Genomic DNA, 25,127 nt, shown 5'->3' on the forward strand with positions numbered 1-25,127 from the left:
TATTGAGGCGTTTTCCTGCTTCTTTACAAAGGACCTTTAATGTCCACTGGAACAGACAGGACCCTGGAGTTAATCCACCTTCAAAGAGCAGCACGCTTTAGCGTGCAGCACAACACCCCCTGAGCACTGGGATTGTCTCAGGATAGGGGACCAACCATTTAGATGTGAAAAGAGAAAATTGTTCACTGTTAATCTTTGGAATTCTCTACACCGAGCATATTGAAGACTCAGTCCCATAGATTTTTGAATATTAAGGGAATCAAGGATTTGGCAATAGGGTGGGAGAGTGGCGTTCCGGTAGAAGATCAGCTATGATCTTATCGAACGGTGGAGCAGATTCAAGGAGCTTTACGGCCACTTCCTGCTCTTCCTACTTATGTTCTTATGTGCTAGTTTTTAGCTTACAAGGCAGCTGGGCCCACACACATTGAAAATTAGTGGCTTGGAGGTTTCCCACGGAAACTGAGCTATTTGCAATGTACTTACAACCACAAGTGAATAATTCTATTTATAACATCCTTCTTACTCAGTGCTCTCAGCCTTGCACCGAGGCAGCAAGCAATGGGTTTGAGCTTCAATTTAGTGACTTTGAGTGCATTGTGTACTCTGGTGGCACAGTGCTTTTTTGAAGAACTGTTGGATTGTTTGAGGTTTTCTGTGGATGACCAACGGCCTCAGCTGAAGACATAAAAGGTCTAGTAGAAGTGCAAGGGCGTTCTCCCCAAGTATCCTTGTTAATATTTATCTATCAACCAACGCCACCGAAACAAGATTATCTGGTGACTTACCTTAGTTAAAAACAAAAACAGAAATACCTGGAAAAACTCAGCAGGTCTGGCAGCATCGGCGAAGAAGAGCAAAGTTGACGTTCTGCTGAAGGGTGATGAGGACTCGAAACGTCAACTTTGCTCTTCTCCACCGATGCTGCCAGACCTGCTGAGTTTTTCCAGGCATTTCTGTTTTTGTTTTGGATTTCCAGCACCCACAGTTTTTTGTTCTTATAGACTTATCTTAGTTGTTGTTTGTGGGAGCTTGCTCTGCACAAATTGGCTTGCAGTGTTCTCTACAATACAACAGTGACATGCTTCAAAAAGTACTTCAGCAGTGACACACTTTGACATCCTGGGAGACTGAGAAGCACAATATAAACACAAGCTTTTCTTTCTATAGCATCTGTCTGAAGTTATCGCAAATGACAGAACCACTCTCCACCCTCAGCCAATTCCAGGGGGTGGCAACTATGGCAACATGCTGGTGATGCAAAGTGTAGCTAAAGTTAGTTGTGGTAGGAGTAAGGGGGACTCCCTTGGCTCTGATGGGTTACCACAAGTAAAGCACTTTCATTTTATGGTCATTAAGCAAGTCAAATTCCATTTTACACAAGGAATTTCATTAGTGTTCCAATGCTTTTGGGAACCATCACTCTACAATCTTTTCCATTTTCCTTTGGTAACACATACGACAATGTCCCTGGCTACTCTTCACACCCCACTGTCCACTCCACATTAATGTTGAATATATTCCTGGAGGTTTTATCACATGACCTCATACCTCCCTACCCCCCCACCACCCCCTCCCCACCCCACCAGCCTGCCATTGTTGTCCAGTAGTTATTTTTCTGGTTCTCATAGGTTAGAAATAATTAGACTTTAGACTGAAAATGCTTATGCTTCATTGACTGCAGGAGTTCCTCAGGGTAGTATCTTAGGCCCATCCATCTTCAGCTGCTTCATCAATGACCTTCCTTCCATCATAAGGTCAGAAGTGGGGATGTTCGCTGATGATTGCCCAATGTTCAGCACCATTCGCAACTCCTCAGATACTGAAGCAGTGAATATCCAGCCTTGGGCTGACAAGTAGCAAGTAACATTTGTGCCATCTCTATCTCCATCTCCAACAATCACCATTCCAATAAGAGAGGATCTAACCATTGTCCCTTGACATTCAATGGCATTACCATCGCGGTATCCCCCACTTTCAACATCCTGGTGGTTACCATTGACCAGAAACTTAACTGGACTAGCCATATAAACACTGTGGCTACAAGAGCAGGTCAGAGGCTAGGAATTGTATGATGAGTAACTCACCTGGCTCCCCAAAGCATGTCCACCATCCACAAGGCACAAGTCAGGAGTGTGATGGAATACTCTCCAGTTGCCTAGATGAGTGCAGCTGCAACAACACTCAAGAAGTTTGACACCATCCAGGACAAATTTACAACCCGGAAGCTAATGCATTCAACATCCCATATGGCAGCAACTGGGGTCAACAGCAGCATTGCTGATAATCGCTTTCCAGTCCTGTAAACTCAGTTTCAGTTTCACACAACATTACATCAAGTCTACCAGCAGCACAGGAATAGCCCATTTAGCTGGAAAAGCCTCCAATGATCCTTCAATTCCCTTCTCCCTCCTGTGTTTCTCGTCTCTCCTTGAACCCAGCTAATAACAATCTTGAATTTTGAATAATCCACCTAATTTTTAATGTGCAGTCCGCTTGACTGGCACCACATCCACAAACATTCTCTCCCTCCACCACCGACGAACAGTAGCAGCAGTGTGTACCATCTCCAAGATGCACTACAGAAACTCACTGTGGCTCCTTAGGCAGCACCTTCCAAACCCATGCCCTCTACCATCTTGAAGGACAAGGGAACAGACACATGGGAACACAACCTCCTGCAAGTTCCCCTCCAATCCACACACCATCCTGACTTGGAAATATATCGCCGTTCCTTCACTGTCGCTGGGTCAAAATCCTGGAACTCCCTAACAGCACTGTGGGTGTACCTACACCACATGGACTGCAGCAGTTCAAAAAGGCAGCTCACCACCACCTTCTCAAGGGCAATTAGGGATGGGTAATAAAGCTGGCCCAGCCAGCGAAGCCCACATCCCGTGGATTAATAAAAAGTAATTTTCTTGTATCTCTCCATGTGGCTTGTAGACTGATACATTGTTACTTGGCACATGACTGCAGTGCGACAGTGAATGTGGCACCCCTGGATATACCCTTCTGAGAAACATAAAAAAAACAATAAATGAAACTAAAAATTAATAAATCGGAGGAGGTGACAGCCTCTGGTGGGGTAACAGTAACTAAAATAAAAACGTGAAAGAAAACTTACAAAATTAAATCAAAATGTCGTTCCGGGGGCTGACGATGCACCCCAGCACCCCCCCCGAGGTGCCCACTGATCGGACTCTAGCGCACTGGTGGACACCGTGAGATCCCTCTTCAGAGCTACCCGGCCGTGAACGTAGCAGCGGTAGAGGGGTAGACAGTCAGTCTGGACAGCCCCCTCGACCGCCTGCTGCCTGCACCTGTTGATGGCCACCTTGGCCAGGCTCATGAGGAGGGCACCCCAAGATATAAGCTCACATAAGAATTAACTCCAAGTCCTTTACGAATAATAGAACAATATAAGCGAACACGTGCCATCCCAATGCCAGTTGGCTTGCCAACAGGCTTCCTTGCATTCACCTAGTTCTGTCGAAGGGTCATGAGGACTCGAAACGTCAACACTTTTCTTCTCCACCGATGCTGCCAGAGCTGCTGAGTTTTTCCAGGTAATTCTGTTTTTGTTTTGGATTTCCAGCATCCGCAGTTTTTTGTTTTTAGCTCTGCCTTACCTTGGATGTTTTTTGACTGTGAATCAAACAGCCATTTTTTTCCCCGTCTGCAATGTTCTTATATTTGATAAGTAGCTGTTTAAAGAAAGTGACTAAAAGAACACAATTTTCTCAATGTCCCTTTGGTTTTCCTCAAGGGTGTTGGTCCCGACTGTGCCCTGGAGATTAATCTTCAACTCCCGGAGACTCGAGGCTAATCCTGGAGAGCTGGCAACCCTTATCCCTAAATTCCTGTTCATCTTCGCCCCTCCCCAAAATTGCTTGGTGCAAAATGACACCATTAAGCCAACACAATGGGTCCATGCACATTAAAAATTAGGTGGATTATTCAAAATTCAAGATTGTTATTGGCTGGCTTCAAGGAGAGACGAGAAACACAGGAGGGAGAAGGGAATTGAAGGATCATTGGAGGCTTTTCCAGCTAAATGGGCTCTTCCTGTGCTGCTGGTACACTCGGTGTAATGCTGTGTGAAACTGAAACTGAGGTTTGCAGGACTGGAAGGCGATTATCAGCAATGCTGCTGTTGACCCCAGTTGCTGCCAATATGGGATGTTGAATGCATTAGCTTCCGGGTTGGACATTAAGTTTTGCAACGCTCCTCACTCTTCATCGGGGAGCGAGTTTGTCTATGATGCGGAGCAACCCCTGCTTCCTATGATTTCCCCGGAGAGCTGCAGCTGCATTGTCTCTGCCTCTTTGCAGAGCTGGAGTGGCCGGGCTGCAGGGGAGGAGACTCCGAGCGGGGTCCCAGCGCTGTCGGCTGGACACCCCCTCGCTCCTGATGCCCAGTGGGACGGAGCGTGGAGCTGCAGCGGTCTGCTCCTCGACCGCACCCGGGGACTCGTCCTTTGCCACGGCCACATCTTCTTCCCTTTCGTCCAACGCCCAGGGCAGCAGGGTCTGAGTGACAAGCCATTCCTGCGACCTGAAGCTTTCCACAAAGATCTGCAGATCCATGTCCAACTCCCCGGAATCAGCTCTAGAGGCAAATCCAACCCTCAATTGCCTTTAGCTTCCAGTTATGCAACGGCACTGGGGCCTGTATCAGAACCCCCCAGTTCTGACTTGAACCCAGTGTTACCTTCAGTAGTGACTCCTGGTCTGGGTAAGTTCCAGAGCTCCAGCCAAGCTGAGATGCTGATGGTCTTCCCTTGCCCAGAATTTCAAGACATCTTCCAAACCTTATTCAGCAAGTCAGACAAATGGTATTTCTACAGTGAAGACAAGGAACAGGTGCTTCAGTCTGAGCTCCTAGACCTGGTCTGGTTCGGCTTGCTGCAATGCCCTGGGTGGGCCAATGATGCCCTGGGTGGAGGAACTCTGCAGTACGTGAGGAGTGAGTATTTGAGGAAAGGTCAGTCCCTGTTCAGTTGTGCTTCACCCTTTGCCTCCTTCTGCCCCGAGATCTTCATGAACACGTTCAGTAAAGGAATCGTGAGTAATCTGGCAGGAGAGAGGAACGCAATGATCCTGACCGATGCCCGCTGTCTGCCCGGGACTGAAGGAGGTGGCATTTATGTCAAATCTCAAGACCTTTATTATTTAGCTGGTTTAATCGTGGCACCGCTTTGCTGGAAAGCCAATGAGTGGGTTGGACTGACATTGGTGTGTTCCGTCACCTGCATATTTCAGGCTGTCAGAAGGATTTTGAATGGATTTGACAAAAGCGGCACGAAGATGTCATTTTGCCCAGTATCGGGTCACCTGCCCCCAGCTAACCCAGGGCAGCACGGTTTATCTCGTCTGCTTGGCGCAGTAGCTCTTCTGGACTGTGATAGAGTGTGGGGATCAGGAGTGATTGTCAGTCCCAGGTTGATTCTTACATGTCGGCATGTGCTAAGCCGAGCATCAGCTGTCAAAGTGAAAATACAGTCGGACTCCAACAGGTAGGAGTCCTCTGCATGGCTGGACAGTAGTGTAAAATTATGGTCTTGGCAAAATGTGTTAAGCCTGGATATGTGGAACAGCCTTGAATCCTTTCTTGTTCCAGCAATGTGTGCTTCATCTTAGCTAGTACATAGCATTCTCCTTCATAGTCAGAGATTATGGGTTCAAACCTCTCCCCAGCTCTTGTGTGCAAAAGAGTTCATTTTAGAGTCCACACCTTTGGAAAAGGCTCACAGCAGTGAGGAGCACACATCAGAACCTGGGTGCTTGTGGTCCGTAAATTCCAAACAGCGATCAGAAAATCCAGGGCAGTACGTGCCTGAAGTTCTGATAATGGACTGTTTTTCTACAATCACCACATTTCAAAATAATTCATTGTACATGATACATTTTGGTAGGGTTCAGTGATACATGATAATTGTTATATCTGGATCTTTCTTACTGTAACTACTTCCATTTATATAGGACTTTTAACGTAGTAAAGCGTTGCAAACAAAATTTGACACCAAGTCACATAGTGAGATAGTAAGACAGGTGACCTAAAGCTTGGTCAAAGAGATCGGTTTTAAAGAGTGTCTTGAAGGAGGAGGGAGAAGTAGCGAGGTTTGGGGAAGGAGTTCCAGAACATAGAGCCCAGGCAGCTGAAGCTGCGACCATCAATGATGCTGTGGTTAAAATTAAGTTTGTGTAAGAGGCCAAAATTTGAGGTGCGCAGAGATCTTGGAGAGTTGTAGGACTGCAGGTGGTTTTAGAGGTAGGAAAGGGTGAGACATTGGAGGGATTTGAATACAAAGATGAGAATTTTAAAATCAAGATGGTGCTAGACCAGGAGCCAGTAGGTCAGCAAGCACAAGGTTGATGGGTCAATGGGACTTGGTGCAAGCTGGGAATATAGGCAGCAAAAGTTTGGGTGAGTTCAAGTTAATGGAGCCAGGAGGCCATCTCTTAAATAGCCTCAGCTAATGTTGCACATTTTTGTATTGTGATTAGCCTTTTTTGAAACACAAAACTTTCAGAGTTAGAGAAACAGATACCATGAAGCCAACAGTGTTGACTCCTTGCTTGGGTAAAGTTTCACAGGCAATCAGCTCTCTCTGGCAGCTTACTTAAGTGTCTATGAGTAAGACAGCTAATTAGTATGGAAATGACTCAATCACATCAGTAACTTGTCCAAAATGTTTATACCAAAAGTTATAAAACAACTTCATAAAGTTTCAATAGAAGTTTCTAACATTTTTGAGGTTGATATTAGGTTTTCCTCTCCTCCTCTTCCCCCCCTTGAGGTGTTAGCTCCTTCTTGGCATATGACACCATGTCCAAATGGCCATTGCTCATGCGTGAGCTTCAACAGTAAGTATCACTACTGCATATGAGGAACTCACTGGTGAGCCCAGTCCTGTTGCTGCCTAGAGCCTTGAGTGAGTGCGGAGGGAATCAGGAACTGAAACCCTGACCAACTCTTCCCATCCTTAATCCATAGACACTGCTGCCTTACTGAGGTCAGACAAATCCGTTCACATCAGGCTACACATCCAGGACCTTCTGATCCTGGATTTCTCTCCTTTTACTTGTCTCACTGTTGATTAGACCAGTAAAGTTGGTACAGGTTGAAAATGAGGTTTTGTTTAACTCTTCCCTATGTTTACCTACAGCTACATTGCATTAAAGGGAACAGTGTTGTTTGCTACAAAGGAGAATTCAGCCTTCGATGTGGCAGTGGTGGAACTGGAAGAAGACCTTTTGACTGTCAAAACACCTGCTATTGCTTCTGGATTTAGCACAGGTAAGGAGAAGACAAGAAAGGCAAATAGGCTGACTAAAGAAAAATAATTTAGTAGCCAGAATTTTAAAACATATACATTTGGCCCAAACATTCATTATTCTATAAATTCACTGCTTAATCAACAACAGCATGCATTTATTAATGTACTACAGACTCAATTTATTGAGGATTTGAATTTTTTTTAACATTGCTGCATATCGGGCTGATTATTTATTTCCTTTTACTTTGAGTTATGGAGTCAGTCTTTCTTTTAATGAATTTGTGTCTATAGATCGAGTATTTATGGGCCTGTGAGTCTGCTGTTGAGATAATGGAGTGGGTTTTAGTATAAGAATTCAAGAGCTAACTCACAGGGTCAGTTAACAATGGTGCTGATACGGAAACTGCTACATGTTGACTAAAGTACATTTAACTTTCTCCCAGATGTCTATACTGTCGACATGCTCACCTCCTGATTGTGAAAGAGGGAGCTCCCCGAGTGAATGCACAGATGGTACAGAGACAACGTGCATCATAAAGCATGACATTGCATTGTAACTAATGAGGGACAAAGGCATCTAGCAGAGTTTGATTTAAAAAAAACCTTATCTTCCTGTCACTGTGTGAGAACCCATTTATACAAGGGGTTGTTTGCTGTCTGTTAAAGTTTACATTTATTAACAGGGTAGATTGCATTTTTTTTTTAAAAGTGTGAGATCGATTTGAGAGAAAAGTTCTATGTGGTTAAAGCAGTATTTGCGCTAAAATTACATACAATGTGTATTTTTTTCAGGATGAGAAAAGTTGGTGTTGAGGAATTAAATGCTTTGAATATTTTGCACCCAGTGCCAGGTACAGAGCGACAGTTCAGTTTTAGTTCAAAAATGCCATTTGGAGTAACAAATCCCAACTGCAGACTCAGCATGAAAAACTTTGTCTCTGTATAATCTGCCAGGATGAGAGCTGGATTTAAATGTCAGGAGCCAGGTCACAGACACAACAGAATCCAAATTAAAACATAGCTGTGTAAAATGGCCTTGAGTATACAGCCCAGCAATGTACATCATGCCAGGCTGAGAACAACACCGGTGTTACATTGCTTAGCATTCCCCAAAACCAGCCTCACAGCTGAGTATGCCTCCCTCTGATAACAGTGTTATGAGGTGTAAACTACTTACAAGAATATAAGAAAGACGGGCTTGAATTTATAACGACCAGATCATTTGGTTGAGGGAAGAATATTGATCAGGGCACCAGGAAGACCTCCCCTGTCCTTCACCGAATAGTGCCACGGGGTCTCTTATATCCATCGGAGAGGCCTCGGCTTAGGGTGCCACTTCCAGCACGGGGGTGTCATTTTTGCGCTCAAGTCCTGGATCGGGACTTGCACCCACGGCTTCCTGACTCGGAGATGAGAATGCTACACCACAGCTCACTGAACGTGAGGTTTAACCGCTGGACTAAAGCTGACTGTCAGAAAAGAGGAAACAAAGCAAGGCTAGCCCAGCTGAGTGCTGCCAGAGTCTTTGTGACAAAGGGGGAGAGCAGCCTGTCCTCCGAGACTAGCTCCCAGTGAAGAATGGGAACACAGCCATTGAGTTTGCTGGCTATGGAACAGGGACTTGGAAGCTTGCTCAGCTCAAAAATAAACGAGTTGAGATCAGGCTGTTTCAGTTCCCTTGCAGCTAGTAGAAAGGAGACTTTCCTCCTGTTCTCTCAGCTGGTAGCACTACCACCATCAGAAGCTCCTGGGCTCAAACCCCATGTCAAGACATGAGAACAAATTGTTGGTTAACTACAGGGCAGTGCTGAGGGAGTGCTGCACTGTTGCAGGTGCTGGTTTTTGAACAAGGCGCAAAGTCAGGTTTCCTAACAACATTCCTCAGCAATTAGCAACAAAAACAGATAAACTGCTTGTTTATTGGGTTTGTGTGTATGGGATCTTGCAGTGTTCATATTGGCACACATTCAAACTACTCCATTTCGCGTGAAGGGTTTTATTTTTTGTACGCTGAAGCACTATTTAAATGCACGCTTCTCATTTCTCTAGATACTATCTCCCTAAACAAAATCTGTTTATTGTATGAATGGGAAATAATACGACACATTTAGATGGGTTAAAGGTAGTCAGTTAGACTGACAGAAAGTGGGAACTGGTGTTTCATGGGTATTGATGTTGGGGGTCACAATTTACCTCAACGATTAGGGTTTGCGAATCTAAAATACAATCTCAAACTTTGTAGATGACACCAAATTGGGGGGGGAGGTACAGTTAAAAATACAAGATATAGGAAGTCGTTAATAAACTTGAAGGATGGATGTCTAAATGGCAAATTTATTTCAATTTTGCTAAGTGTGACGTGCTGCATTTTGTTAGGAACATGGGGGGCACATACCCCTTGGGACAGAGGAGCAAAGAGATCTGGGGGTACTGATTCAACAATCTGTAGCAACGCAGGTTAACACAGCCATAAAATGCAAGCCAACCTTGGGGGTTCCCTTTTGGAGGGACATAATTGAAGAATAGAGAAATTATATTAAACTTGTATCGAACCTGGGTTAGACAGCACTCGTTTCTGGTTTCCATGTGGCAAAAAAGAATGTGGGTGAACTGGAGAAGGTGCAGAAAAGATTTACGAGGATGATTCCTGAACAGAGAGCTTATAACTATCAGGAAAGATTGAACAACAGGGGGCTAGAAATTTGTCTTGGACTGTGTAATTGATTGCCCGATATTTAATTCTTTTGACTGAACTTGTGGCAAATCTAATGCCGTCCCAAGATGAATTTCTAACCTTGGGGCTCTTTTCTCTAGCAAGGTAAAGGATGCGAGGTGACCTAACAAAGGTCTTTAAAACTATGTAAGGGGATTGATAGTGTAGAAGTAGAGATGATGTTTCCACTTGTGGGGAAAATCCAAAATTAGGCATCATGAATCACAAAGTTTTAATGGCACAGAAGGAGGCCATTCAGCCCATCATGTCAGCACCAGCTCTCCGAATGACCTAATGCCATTGCCCTGCCTTTTCCCTTGCACATTGTTTCCATTCAAATAATCGTCTAATGCCCTTTTGATTGCGTCGATTGAACCTGCCTCCACCACACCAGGCAGTGCATTCCAGGCCCAAACCATTCGTTGTGTGAAAAAGTTTTTTCTCATGTCACATTTGCTTCTTTTGCAAATCACTTTAAATCTGTGCCCTCTCATTCTTTATCCATTTATGAGCAGGAACAGTTTCTCCCTATCTACTCTATCCAGCCGCCTCATGATTTTGAACATCTCTATCAAATCTCTTCTTAGCTTTCTTCTCTCCAAGGAGAACAGTCTCAACCTCTCCAATCTATCTTAATAACTGAAGTTTCTCATCCCAGGAACTATTCTTGTAAACCTCTTCTGCACTCTCTCTAGTGTGTTCACATCCTTCCTATAATGTGCCACCCAGAACTATACACAATATTCCAGCTGAGGTCTAACCAGTGTCTTATATAAATTCAGCATAACCTCCCTGCTCCTGTGCTCTGTGCCTCTATTAATAAAGCCCAGGATACTATATGCTTTATTAACTGCTCTCTCCACCTGTCCTGCCACCTTCAATAATCAATGCACATATACCCCCAGGTCTTTCTGCTCCTGCACACCCTTCAAAATTTTGCCCCTTATTTTATATTGTCTGTCCATGTTCTTCCTGCCAAAATGCATCACCTCACAATTCTCCACATTGAACTTCATCTGCCACCTATCTGCCCACTCCACCAATTTGTCTATGTCCTTTTGAAGTTCCACACCGTCCTCCTCACCGTTCACAATACTCCCAAGCTTCCTATCATCCACAAACTTTGAAATGGTCCCCTGCACACCAAGATCTAGATCATTAATATATATCAGGAAAAGGAAGGGTTCTAATACCGGCCCCTGGGGAACTCCAGTACAAACCTTCCTGCAGCCCGAAAAATATCCATTGACCATTACTCCCTGCTTCCTGTTTTTCAGCCAGTTTTGTATCCATGTTGCCACTGTCCCTTTTATTCCATGAGCAATAACTTTTCTCACAAATCTGTTGTGTGGCACTGTATCAAATGCTTTTTGAAAGTCCTTGTGCACCACGTCAACAACATTACCCTCATCGACCTTTTCTGTTATCTCTTCAAAAAACTCCAGCAAGTTAGTTAAACATGATTTCTCCTCTAGAAATCCATGCTGGATCTTCCTTATCAACTCATATTTTTCCATGTGACTACTAATTCTATCCCGAGTAATTGTTTCTAGAATCTTGCCCACCACTGACTGCTCCGAAATTGCTGGGCTTATCCTTACAATCTTTTTTGAACAAGAGTGTAATGTTTGCAGTTCTCCAATCCTCTGGCACCTCCCCTGAGTCTAGTGAAGACTGAAAAGTTATGGCCAGGGCCTCTGCAATTTCTACTCCCACTTCCTTCAATATCCTTGGATGCATCTCGTCCGGTCCCAGTGCCTTGTCAAAGTTATATACCCACAGTCTATTCAACACTTCCTCCTTATCAATTTTGAGCCCTTCTGGTGACAGAGTTCCCTCTTCTGTCACCATGGCCTGGGTATCATCTACCTCCTTGGTAAAGACGGATGTAAAGTATTCATTTATTACCTCAGCCATGCCCCCTTCGTCCATGTGTAAATTCACTTTTAGGTCCCTAATCGGCCCTATTGCCCCTTTTCCCACCCTTTTACTATTTATATGCCTATAGAAGACTTTGGGATTCCCCTTTATGTTGACTGCCAGTCTTTTCTCATAATCCTTCTTCACTTCTCTAATATGCTTTTTCACCTCCCCTCTGAACCTTCTGTATTCCTCTTAGTTCTCAATTGTATTTTCTATTTGACACCTGTCTTAAGCACACTTTTTCTTTTTTAACTTAATTTCTATCTCCTTTTTCATCCAGGGAGCTCTGGACTTGTTTGCCTTACCTTTCCCTTTTGATGGAATATCCTTTGACTGTGCCCGAACCAGTTCATTTTTGAAGGTAGCCCACTGTTTAGCAACAGTGTTTCCCGCCAACCTTTCGTTCCAGTCCATCTGACCCAGCTCTGTACTTGCCCCATTGAAGTTGGCTCTCGTCCAGTTAATTATTCTTACTCTGAATTGCCTATCGTCCTTTTCTATTATCATCCTAAAATGTACAATACAATGATCGCTGTCACCTAAATGTTCCCCCACTGACACTAGATCTGCTTAGCCCACCTCATTTCCAAGAACCAGGTCAACAGTGCGTCTTTTCTTGTTGGATTGGCACATACTGCTGTAGAAAGTTTTCCCGCATACAATCTAGGAACTCTTGCTCCTCTCTGCCCTTTACACTACCACTGTCCCAGTCTACATTTGGGTAATTAAAGTCCCCCGTTTTAACTACTCTATAATGCTTGCATCTCTCTGTAATTTCCCTGCAGATTTCTTCTTCTACGTCCTTCCCACTAGTTGGCAGTCTATAAACTACATCGAGCAATGTAATTGCATCCTTTTTGTTCCTTAGCTCTAGCCAAATTGATTCTGCCCTTGAACCCTCTGGGATGTCCTCTTTCCCCGGCACTGTGATGCTCTCCTTAACCAATACCGCCATCCCACTTCCTTTCCTTCCTTTCCTATCTCTTCTGAACACCTCGTACCTGGGAATATTTAACACCCAGTTCTGCCCTTTCTTGAGCCCGGTCTCTGTTATCACCACAACATTACATTTCCACATGGTAACTCCCCAGTCTTATTTACTATACTCCATGCATTCACATACATGCATAGTAACCCTGATTTAGGTTTTGTTACTTTCTCCCTCAGCCTGCCTTCACCTATTAACTTACCATTCTCTATACTTGTGCTATCAGTCCCTCCCAGTATTTTGTGCTCTCTGGTTTTCCTCTCTAATGTTTTCTCTTGGTTCCCATACCCCTGTGAGTTAGTTTAAAGCCCTCCCAACAGCATTGGCAGAACACCCCACAAGGAACTCAGTCCCTTCTCTGTTCAGGTGCAACCTGTCTGGCTTGCACAGGTGCCATCTCCCCCAGAGCCAGTCCCAGTGTCCCAGGAATCTAAAGCCCTTCCTTCTGCACCATCTTTCCAGCCACGCATTCATCCGCCTTATCCTCCTCTTTCTGTACTCCCTGGCACGTGGCACTGGGAACAATCCGGAGATCACTACATTTGAGGTCCTGCTTGCTATCTTCTACCTAGCTCCCCAAACTCTGTTTGCAGGACCACATTCCCCTTCCTACCTAAGTCATTCATACCAATGTAGACCACAAACTCTGGCTGTTCACCCTCCCACAGAAGTATGTCCTGCAGCCGCTCTGTGACATCCTTGACCCTGGCACCAGGGCGGCAACGTACCATCCTGGATTCACGTCAATGGCCACAGAAATGCCTGTCTGTTCCCCTAACCAATGAATCCCCTATCGCTATAGCTCTTCCTTTCTTCTTCCTCCCCTCCTGTACAGCCGAGCCGCTCGTGGTGCCACAAACTTGGCTCTGACTGCGCTCCTCTGAGGAACCAGTGCCCTCACCAGCTTCCAAAACGGAAAACCGATTTGTGAGCGGGACCCCAGGGGACTCCTGCACAATCTGTCTGCTTCTCTTGGACTGCCTGGTGGTCAGCCATTCCCTCTCTGTCTCCAAGCCCTTAAGCTGAGGTGTGACCACCTCTTTGAATGTGCTATCCACGTAGCTCTCAGCCTCGGAGAAGCGCCACAGTGACTCCCAGCCGCTGCTCGAGCTCTGAAACCCGGAGCTCAAGTTCCTGCAGCTGGTGATACTTCCTGCACATATGATCGGCTAGGTCACCGGTAGTGTCCATGACTTCACACGTATTACAGGACGCACATTCCATTCAACTGAGCTGCCCTGCCATGTCTTAACTCTACTTCCCTTACATTAACTTTATTATACTTTGGATTATTTATATTACTTTATTATATTGGCCCTAAATTTCTCTTATTCCTGGCACTTCTCAGTTAAAACCAGGTATAGCCACTTGTTTAAAAATATTACACTTTTCTAATTTACTCACCAGGTCCTACTTACCAAGGCTGCCGCTCTTCTTTCTGAGGAAAGGTAGAAAAGGAAAGGAGCACCTTCCCCCTCCACCCCAAATTCCCTCAGTCACTTCCGCTCTCAAACTTTGCCATTTCTTCTTTTTATTTGCAAAACTATATTCTATTCATAAAATATCTGAAAGAACATCACAAAAAGTGCAATCATATTCAGGTTTTCCACATAGATCATGTCGTACCCTGAAGTGCTTCAATACAATCAAGGAACATTATAGACATTTGATAATGGTCATAACAGTCAGTCAGACAGTGCAATGGTGTTTAAGTTGTTTACATCGATCATGTTGCACCCTGACGTGCTTCAATACAGTTGTGATACATGTAATATTCACTGCATACATTCAATGGGAGTCATACAGTCCAAGGGGGTCTATACAATTCCCAGCCCCTCGGTGCACTATGGCAGAAAGGTCTTAGACAGCGACCCTTCCCCATTGGGCCTTTGCAGCGGCTGCCCCAAGCTTTAGTGCGTCCCTCAGCACGTAGTCCTGGACCTTGGAATGTGCCAGTCTGCAACACTCGGTCGGGGACAACTCTTTGCACTGGAAAACCAACAAGTTTCGGGCAGACCAAAGAGCGTCTTTCACCAAGTTGATGATCCTCCAGCTGCAGTTGATGTTTGTCTCGGTGTGTGTCCCTGGGAACAGTCCATAGAGCACAGAGTCCTGTGTCACAGAACTGCTCGGGATGAACCTCGACAGAAACCACTGCATCTCTCTCCAGACCTTCGTTGCAAAGGCACAATCCACAAGGAGGTGAACAACGGTCTCTTCCCCACCACAGCCACCTCGAGGGCAACGTGCAGAGGGGGTGAGACTCCTGGCGTGTAGGAAGGATCTGACGGGGAGGGCCTTTCTCACCACCAGCCAAGCTACATCTTGTTGGAAAGTTCTGGTGATGAGGTATTCTGCCAAATGACTTTGTCTGTCTGCTCGGGGAACCATCCCACAGGATCCACCCTCTCCTTTTCCCGCAGGGCCTCTAAGACATTAGGTGCCGACCACCTTTGTAGTCAAAGGTGTTTTTCTATATAAACCTTTTCCATGGGGGAATAGATGGTCCAACTACTTGGAGTGTTCAGCAGCAGCATGGCCAGACCCATCCTTCGCAACACCGGGGACAGGTAGAACCTCAGCACGTAGTGACACTTGGTGTTTGCGTACCGAGGGTCTATGCACAGCTTGATGCAGCCGCACACAAAGGTGGCCATCAGTGTGAGGGTGATGTTGGGCACATTTTTTCCCCCTTTATCTAGAGGCTTGTACGTTGCGTCCCTGTGGACATGATCCATTTTTAACCTCCAGACAATGTGGAAGATGGCTCGGGTGATCGCCACAGCGCGGGAGTGAGGAATGGGCCAGACCTGCGCCACGTACAGCAACACCGAGGGTGCCTCACACCTGATGACCAGGTTCTTACCCGCAATGGAGAGGGAGCGTCGCTCCCACATGCCCAGTTTTCTTTTCACCAAAGCCACTCGCTCCTTCCAGTTTCTAACGCGTGCCCTGGTCCCTCTGAACCATATCCCCAGCACCTTCAGGCCGTCAGCCCTGACAGTGAAAGGGACAAAGGATCGGTCAGTCCAGCACCCAAAGAATATGGCCTCACTATTGCCACGATTTAGCTTGGCTCTCGAGGCCAGTTTGAACTGGTCGCTGATGGGGCTCAGTCTGCGCACCGACAGGGGATCCGAGCAGAAGACGGTGACATCGTTCATGTACAGGGACGCTTTGACCTGAGTGCCTCCACTGCCTGGTATTGTCACTCCTCCTATGCCCGATCCTTCCAGATGGACTCAGCAAAGGGTTCTATGCAACACACGAACAGGACGGGAGAGAGGGCAGCCCTGCCTGACTCCAGATTTAATAGGAAAGCTTTCTGATTCCCACCCATTGATTGAAACTGCACTACTGATGTTAGTGTAGAGCAGTTGGATCCAGTTGTGGATTCCCTCCCCAAACCCCATTTTGGAGAGCACATCCATCATGTAGGTGTGCGATACTCTGTCAAGGGCCTTCTCCTGATCCAGGCTGATGAGGCAGGTGTCCACACCCCTGTCCTGTACATAGACAATCGCATCTCTGAGTAGCGCAAGGCTGTTAGAGATCTTCCTGCTGTGTACAGCGCAGGTCTGGTCAGAATAGATCACCAATTTCAGAGCAGATTTGACCCGATTGACGATGACCTTGACAGAATCTTATAGTCCACATGCATTAGTGAGACGGGTTGCCAATTTCTAATTTCCTCCCTTTCCCCCTTCTGCTTGTAGATGAGGGTGATGATGCCTTTCCTCATGGATTCTGACATGCTGCCGGCCAGGAGCATACTCTCGTACACTTCCAGCAGGTCCGGGCCGATCCAGTCCCACAGAGCCGAATACAAGTCAGCCTGTAAGCCATCACTTCCGGGAGTTTTACTGTTCTTGAAGGACTCAAGGGCCTCAGTCAGTTCGTCAGGAGTTAGCAGTTTGTCCAGACTCTCCCGTGTGTTGTCGTCTAAGACCTCCGTGATAAAGGACAGGAAGGACTGGGAGGCTGTGCTTTCTGTGGGCTTCATGTCATACAATATGGCACAAAGGAATTTGCTGATCCTCAAAATGTCGGACTGCGATGACTTTACTGAGTCATCTTCTTCCTTCAGGCTGCTGATCACAGAGCTCTCTCTGTGTACCTTTTGGAAGAAGAAATCTGAACATGTCTCATCTTGCTCCACAGAGCGGACTCTGGACTGGAAGGTGATCTTGGAGGCCTCTGAGGCAAAGAGCGAGGCTTGCTGACTCTTCACCTCTTGGAGTTCCTCCTTGACATCGACCCCCATTGACTGCAGCTGCAGCAGGTTCTGCCTGTTTTTCTGGAGTCGAGATATTTCCCTCTGTTCCTTTCTAGCCTTCTGAACAGCTTTGAGGATGAAAATCTTCTTGATGTTCTTCTTAATCACTTCCCACCGTGTGTCAGGGACTCAAAGAGAGGCTTCACGGTTCTCCAATCTTTGTAATCTCTCTTGAGTTCCTCAATGTGCTCTGGGATCAACAGTTGTATGTTCAGCTTTCATGCCCCCTGCCAACCCACTGGTCTTCCTTAAGTGACTATCAGCCAGTAGGAGGCAGTGGTCAGAGAAGAACACCGGCTTGACATCAGTGGATCTGACTGTGAATGCTCAGGAGGCAAACAGGAAGTCTCTCATGGAATGGATGGACCAGTCTGGTTGCAACCAGATGTATCTCCGCTTCGCTCCATCTGCAGGGTTGCTGAAGACGTCGTGCAGCTTAGCATCCTTTACTGTTTCCGTCAGTTGAAGTCACCACCCAAAATAACCAGCCTGGAAGCCACCAGCAGCAGTGGGAGCTGCTGAAGGACTGCCAGTCACTTGCTGTTTTGAGCCAGAGCGTACATGTTAATTAACCGGAGTGGAGCATTCTTGTACAATACGAGGAGGCGCCCGCCCATTACATCCTTAACCTCGGAGATGATGCAGTTGCCTCTCCGCAGCAGAATACCCAGGCCAGAGGAACGTGATACATTTCCTCCCGACCAGATCGATGGCCCATGGGGCCACCATTGTGACCATTGGCTGTAGGAGCTGAGGTGCAGTATCACACATTCCTGCAGAGACAGCAGGTCAGCTTTGACGTTGGCAAGGTAATCCAAGGTCGCAACACATTGCGTAGTACTTTTACCACTACGCACATTAATAGATCCAATCTTTATCCCCATTTTTAAAACATTTTGTTGCTTACCAGACCTGTTGTCTTTGATAGCTCCACTCCTTTGGTCTGCTCCTGCATACCCAGTGTTCGCAAATTGTCTCACTTTGGATGGGATAAGGAAGCTGCCCTGAACCGCTCCGTTGGAGATGTTCCGCTCAGGTGACATCGGGGGAGTTGTGGGGGAGGTGGGTTGGGTCGTGCAAGGAGCGAGGTTTGAATTATTCTCTGCAGGAGAAGACTCTCCAATCCATTCTCCTTCTGGGGGGGGTTGCTGCAACCTGCTTCCCGGGGCTGGGGTGCGCTGAGCGTTTCACTGCTCCCATCTTCCTGGGGCTCGGGTGCTATGGCCTTTTCCAGTTGAGGTTGAAGTTGGGGTGTGCTGGTCTCTTCATTGTCTCCAATGTTCTGGAGCTCGGCTGTTTCCTCCCCCAGCTCCCTAGAGCTTTGCTGCTTCTGTTGGTGCGGTCCTTGCCCTTCTTTGTCCGAAGAGCAGCAGCCCCTGTCATCCGTGTTGGACGGGAGTCACCTCTTGCCAACCGTTTAAGGAATTGCTTGTTCCCTTCTTCGGGAAAGGGTGCAGTTGTTTGGCCGACTGCTGCTTCAATCTTTTCCTTCCTCTGTCTCTCTCTCTGTGTCCTCCTTTGTCCCATTGTGCTCGCTGGAGGCCTTGGTGGGTGGTTGTTTGCAAGTCTCCTTGGTGGTGGTGACACTTACTGTTTCGTCTGCTTGCCCCTTGTTGGTTTTGGCCGCCTGTGCGTAAGTGAGGCAGCGTTTGGGGCAGGTCCTGTGGAGGTGGCCCTCCTTGCCACACAGATTTCAGCACTTAGTCTGTTTGCAGTCCTTTGTCTGGTGCCCTTCCAGTTCGCAGTTCTTGCAGAGGGCGGCGCTGCAGTTGGCCGCCACATGACCAGATTTGCCGCACGAGCGACAAAGTTTGGGCTGCCCGACGTAGACAAGGTAGCCACAGCTTCCCCCGATAGCGGAGCTGGAAGGAGGGTGGAGGATTGCTCCCTCACTGTCCATCTTGAGTGGGACCTTGACCTGGCGTTTGCTGGTCCAAATCCCGAAGGTGTCCTTGACCTCGGTGCAGTTCCCAACCTTGTTGACGTACCTGGTGAGGAAGGTGAGCACATCAAAGACAGGAACATGGGGGTTGTAGAGGTGCACGGTCACCAAACGGCAGAGGAAAGGGTTGCTCCACCGGGAGGATTTTCATCTGTGGCTGGTCTCTCTTCTTGAACACCTTCAGGAACTTGACGCAGGCAGCAACATTCTTGAAGGCCATATAGAAATATTTAGCGCTGGGAAAGTTGTGCAGACAGCAGTTCTCCACAGCTTCAAATCCACAGGATTCCAAAAGGATTGTCTTAAAGAAGAATGGGTTACCTCCTTCGCTATCTTTCACAGCCACTCTAACAGTGTTACCTACCCCCTGGTATGGTGTTCGACTGGTTGCAACCATCCCCTCTTTAAGTTCACAATGTTAGGCACTGAATCCCCTTCAAAGGAGAACAGACAACCACAGAAGAGCTTCCAATACCAAAGGGCAAAAGGGCCATAGCCTTTGCTGAAAACCTCCAGTCAAATAAATGATACCAACAAAAACAACACACACTCACATGTAGAGGCAGCCGTGATCAAGGTCTCTTCCCCGCCATTTCTTGCACACTGTTTTTATAGCTCCTCTGCTCTCCTCTAGATGCTGCTGACTGCCTGTCCCAGGGTCCTCCTCTCAACACTCTCCTCTTCAAATACAAGATAGACACAAGACAAATACAAGATAAATACAAGGTAGAGGTTAATAAATTCAACAAGGATATCAGGAGAAATTTCTTTGTGCAGAAAGTGGTGAGAATGTGGAACTCGCTACCACCTGGAGTGATTGAGGTGAATAGCATAGATACATTTAAGGGGAAACTAGATAAACTCATAAGGTGATAGGGAATAGGATATGATGATTGGGTTAAAGTAGGGGTGGAAGGAGGTTTGGAGGAGTATAAACATCAGTTGAGCCAAATGGCCTGTTTCTGTGCTGTACATTCTATGTAATACCTTCAGTGAAGCTGTGTCTCTTTGCCAACAGGAGAGGATGTCTGTGTCATTGGCTACGGGGTGTTTGGGCAAAGCTGTGGACCTTCGGTGACAGCTGGAGTTCTGTCTGCTGTGATCACTGTGGAAAACCAGCCTGTGATGCTCCAGACAACCTGTGCAGTTCATGCTGGGGCCAGTGGCGGGCCTGTCTTCAGAAGGAGCAGTGGAGAGTTGCTGGGTAGGTTGGCTTTCATTGCTTAATGGTTAGAGTTTGTGAAGGACGTCTTTTAGTCAATTATTCGAAGCAGAGTAGGGGTGTTATCCCTGGTTTCCTGCCCAATATTTATCCCACAGTCAATGTCACTAAAAAAATAAACATTATCTGTTGTTAATTATGAAGCTTAGAAGATTGTTATGTTTTGGGATTGTATCTTTAATTTAAGGTGAAATGGAGGAGTGAAGGAGATCATGTGACCTGCTCTGAATTCTGACCAACAACAAGCCTGAGTGGCTTGGCTGCTATGGGGACAAGAGAGGCCGAAGTCAAGAGAATTGATGAGCAGATGCTTGATGTTCACGCCTGTGGACAATGAATGGCAAGAGCATCTGTGCTGACTGTGGGTAGACTTCTCACAGGAAGGTGTTAAGAATGTCAGGTTTTATACTTTAAACTGCCTGTTTAATTCCAAGATAGAATAGAATTGAGGGTTTAGAGGATAGCTACTTAGCATTTCGACATGGTTATAAGGCCCATGTGATTCACATTGTCATGGAGATAGGCTTTGGGAGGGGAAGAATCCATAGAAAGTCATTGTAGTATCGGATTACAGGGTTCCTTAAGCCAGTTCTGATGAAGAGTCATACAGACTCGAAACGTTAACTCTGTCTTCCTCTCCACAGATGCTGTCAGACCTGAGTTTTTCCAGCTATTTTTGTTTTGTTCCCTAAGCTATCACTGAATCTCACAGACCCAAGTCAATCTGAGAGAGAGAGCAAAAAAAAATAGAGGCAGCCAGTCCTTCACCAAGAAAATGATGACTCACACTGAACGCAGATTGAAAAGACCAAGTTCTTGAGGATTTAAAGGAGACAGGTAGATTTATCTAGCCTGGGCTAGAGAGAAGGAATCTTCAGTGCAACCCTCATAGTGAAAGTCAGTCCTGGGATTGGAAGTTACCTAACTGGGAAAGGGTAAAGGAAGCAGGCCATCAGGAGTGGAGAATAGCTTTGGACTGGTTCCAAAAGAACAAAGTGACCGTTTAAGGAACAGAGTGAAGTACAGTTGTGACGTTGGATTGTTGGTCATATTAAAAGTCATATGGAGGATCTTTTCTGTAGTTCAAAGTATAAGTTGTCTACAAACAAGTGTGAAGGAATACTCCCCACTTGCCTGAATGAGTGCAGCTCCCACAACACTCAAGAAGCTTGACACCATCCAGGACAAAGCAGCCCACTTGATTGGCACCACATCTACAAATGCTCACTCCCTCCACCACCGGCACACAGTAGCAGCAGTGTGTCCCATCTACAAGATGCACTGCAGGAATTCACCAAGGCTCCTTCAACAGCACCTTCCAAACCCACGACTACTGCCATCTAGAAGGACAAGGGCAGCAGATAGATGTAACATCACCACCTGGAAGTTCCCCTCCAAGTCACCCACCATCCTGACTTGGAAATATATCGCCGTTCCTTCACTGTCAGTGGGTCAGAATCCTGGAACTCCTTCCTAAACAGCACCGTGGGTGTACCCAAACCTCATGGACTGCAGTGGTCACCACCACCATCTCAAGGGCAACTAGGCATGGGCAATAAGTGCTCGCCCAGCCAGCGAAGCCCATATCTCATGAGTGAATAAAAAAAACAAAGCTAGTGTTACTCAATGTTGCTTTTAGTTGGCTTATTACAGTTAAAGACTTGAAACTTGAAATCTTGTGCAATCTTTTCAGTCACTGAATTCAAATATCTTTTTATAAGTTATCAGTCTCTGCAGAGATGGTAACATTGTTCATTGCTGTTTATGGGGGCTTGCTGTATTCGGCTGCCACGTTTCCTACATTACAAAAGTATCTACAGTTCAGAAGTTCTTCCTTGACTGTTAAGTGCTTTGGAACGTCCTGTGGTTGGATAAGGCACTGTACAAATGCAAGTCATTTTTGTTGTTGAGTGGTAAATGCCACGTTGCCACCTCATTTTGCTGTACCATCCTTCCTTCTCCTCCCACTCACCCACCCACCCATCCCCACCCCCAAGGTTGTAAGTTTTTGCATGGATGGCACATTTAAAGTTTCATCTTGATTTGAATGTATTAGTATCCTCCAGTGTCAAACCTGTGTCATTTTTCCATCCAGGAATTGTATCCAGCAATGCCCGAAACAACAGCGCAGGAGCCACCTATCCCCACCTTAACTTCTGCCTTCCTATTACAGTCCTGTGGCCTCTGCTTTCTGTCTACAACCAAACGAGGGATGCCACAGTCTTTGAGGGACTGAACAAAGTGAGTGATCGGCTGCGTGCAGTTTGGCAACTCCAGGACAGCTTCTCAGCTCCTCAGAAGAGCAAACTGTAATTCTGAGGAGGTCACCGAGGATATTGGTTTGACCCCTCATTGTGAAAGGTCCCAGACTGTTGGGAGATTAATCCAGTAGACAGGAGCTTGGTTCCCCTGGTTCCACACAAGATGACCTGGACTATACTAGAACCCAATGTTTATAGATAACCTGATGCAAATTAAGTCTTAAATATAAGAAACATGAAGATAATTGCAAGGCAGTGATCCCATCTCTGATGCTTGGATGATGATTATAAACTTGAACTTTGCTTTCTTAGTCTTCAATGTGACTTGAATCTTTCAACAAGATTGTTGTTTGGGTTCTGATTATTTTGTATAAAATGCTGTCATGAATCTCTTAAGCAATATGACGCCCTGTCTTTCCATGGGCTAACTCCATTGTAACTGTGGTTTGCTGATGTAAAATTATAAAGTATTCCTTCTGATCACATGACAGGACCAAAGAAAAGGAATTGATGAGCATGTTTCAAACCATAACAGGGAGTACAGAAGAATGTGTTTTCAAACAAAGTTAAACAGAATAAATCGTACCAAAGGTTTGTGCCTGCATGTCCTGGTGCTCTTTTGAGGAGGTGACAGATATGGTTGATAGGGGAAATGTAATAGGTGTGATCTCAAGGAGTCTCAGAAAGCTTTTGATAAGGTTGTACTTGACAGTAAAATGATCTACAGCATCAGGGGACACAACGTCAGTATAATGTTGTTAGTCCACCACATTTTAATTATTGTCCAAGCTCCCAGGTATATTATTCCTTCCTCAACGTGGGGCAAAAGGGATCTAAGAGTATTTTACGTACCAGGAATTTAGAAGGATGAGAAGTAATTTCGCTGAAACATGTAAAATTCTTAAAAGGACTTGACAGGGTAGTTCTGACAGGCTGTCTCCCCTGGTTGGGGAATCCAGAACTAGGGGTCACACTCTCAGAATTAGGGCTCAGAATTGAACTAAGAAGAAATATATTCAGTCAGTGGCTCGTGTAGCTTTGGAATCGTCTACCCAGAGTGCTGTGGATGCTCAGTTGTTGAGTACAATCAAGTCAGAGATCGATAGATCTTTGGATACTTGAGGAATTAAGGGATATAGGGATAGTGTGGGGAGGTGAAGTGGAGGTGGAAATCAGCCATGATTGTATTGAATGAGATGTTCTGAGACATGGGTGCTAAGTAAATGTACACGTTTTCTTACTTTGAGAGATAGGAGGAAAATAATCTACTCCCAGTTCAAAGTTTCTTAATTCAGACAAAACCCCCTACCACCAAATTCCCAGTGTTTTTTACATTGTTCCTGACAAATTATTGGAAACTTACATTTGTTTTGCATTAAGAAAACAACTTTAAATTATCAGCAACATATGTAATTCATCCAATTTGGATCCAAGCCAGAAATTAGATCTGATATACACTATTTCTGAAATATTTTAAAGCAATTCAGTGTCCCAAAAACCCTGTCATTGGTTCCAATGGGTAAATACTCCACCCAGCATGAGTTGGACTTCACTGTAGGAGTATTGAATTAAAAAAAGACAGGGGAGTTATGCTGCATTTTACAAAGCTCTGGTTTGCCCACAACTAGAGTATTGTATCCAGTTCCAGTCACCACACTTTAGGAAGGATGTGAGGATCCTTGAGAGGGTGCAGACGAGATTTACCAGAATGCTTCTAGGAGTGGAAGGGGCAGGCTGGGGAGGTGGTGGTGATTTAGCTACAAGGTTAGGCTGGAGAAATTGCAGTTGTTCTCCTTGAGGCAAAGAAGATTGAGGGGAGATATAATTGAAGTGTACAAGATTATGACAGGTTTGGATAAGATAGACAAAGAAAAGCTATTCCCATTGACTGATGGCGCAAGGACTACAAAAGGGGACAGAGATTTAAGATTTTGGGCAAGATATGCAAGGGGGAATGAGGGGAAGTTTTTTTTTAAAAAAACACACTGGTAGTGGTCTGGAACTCACTGTTTACGAGGGTGTTGGAGATGCTCAATGCTTTCAAAAGGAAATTGGATGGGACTTGAGGGAAATAAACTTATAGGGTTACAGAAATGTTATCTTTTGGTGAGTTAACTGACACAGCCTTCACCCACTACACTATCAGGGAAGCTCATAGTTTAGTTCCATGTTTGGGCATAGCAGAGCACACATTTCAGAACAGCTGGTTCCTTTTTAACAGTCTGGCACGCATCAACTTTCTCCCAGAAACCATTTTGTCAGAGACACAAAGTAACCAATTAGATGATCCATAGACTCAAGTGCAACATTTGGACCAATGATTTGCTTCCCTCCTTTGATAAGGTGTCACATGATCTCTCACTACATACAGCATAATTTTAATCTGCACTATTAGAACTATCCAAGCTCCCAGCTGTACTATTTATCTGCCTGTAGTTCCATAAATTATCAGATATTGGACAGAATATTCAAGGAACAGCATAATTTTATTGCTTTTGTTACACCTACTGCATGGTTAT

General features: G+C 45.7%; 1 protein-coding gene across 3 annotated transcripts; it reads left to right on the top strand.

The window, feature by feature from the left end:
- The first annotated feature begins 4,143 nt into the window (after positions 1–4,143).
- On the top strand, positions 4,144–23,202 carry tysnd1 (trypsin like peroxisomal matrix peptidase 1). 3 transcript variants are annotated; one of them, XM_041176131.1, is made up of 4 exons: positions 4,145–5,519; positions 7,173–7,303; positions 20,144–20,329; positions 22,521–23,202. In XM_041176131.1, the coding sequence occupies exons 1-4, from the start codon at positions 4,183–4,185 to the stop codon at positions 22,658–22,660; spliced, it is 1,794 nt and encodes a 597-aa protein (XP_041032065.1). In that variant the 5' UTR covers positions 4,145–4,182; the 3' UTR covers positions 22,661–23,202. The 3 variants fall into 3 exon arrangements, with proteins under 3 accessions (XP_041032066.1, XP_041032065.1, XP_041032064.1); XM_041176130.1 differs by having other exon boundaries at positions 4,149–5,519; positions 22,443–23,202; XM_041176132.1 differs by lacking the exons at positions 20,144–20,329; positions 22,521–23,202 and adding an exon at positions 7,727–9,267 and having other exon boundaries at positions 4,144–5,519.
- Positions 23,203–25,127: the final 1,925 nt, after the last annotated feature.

The sequence above is a fragment of the Carcharodon carcharias genome, chromosome 28 (genome assembly GCF_017639515.1).
Source record: "Carcharodon carcharias isolate sCarCar2 chromosome 28, sCarCar2.pri, whole genome shotgun sequence".
Classification (NCBI taxonomy): domain Eukaryota; kingdom Metazoa; phylum Chordata; class Chondrichthyes; order Lamniformes; family Lamnidae; genus Carcharodon; species Carcharodon carcharias.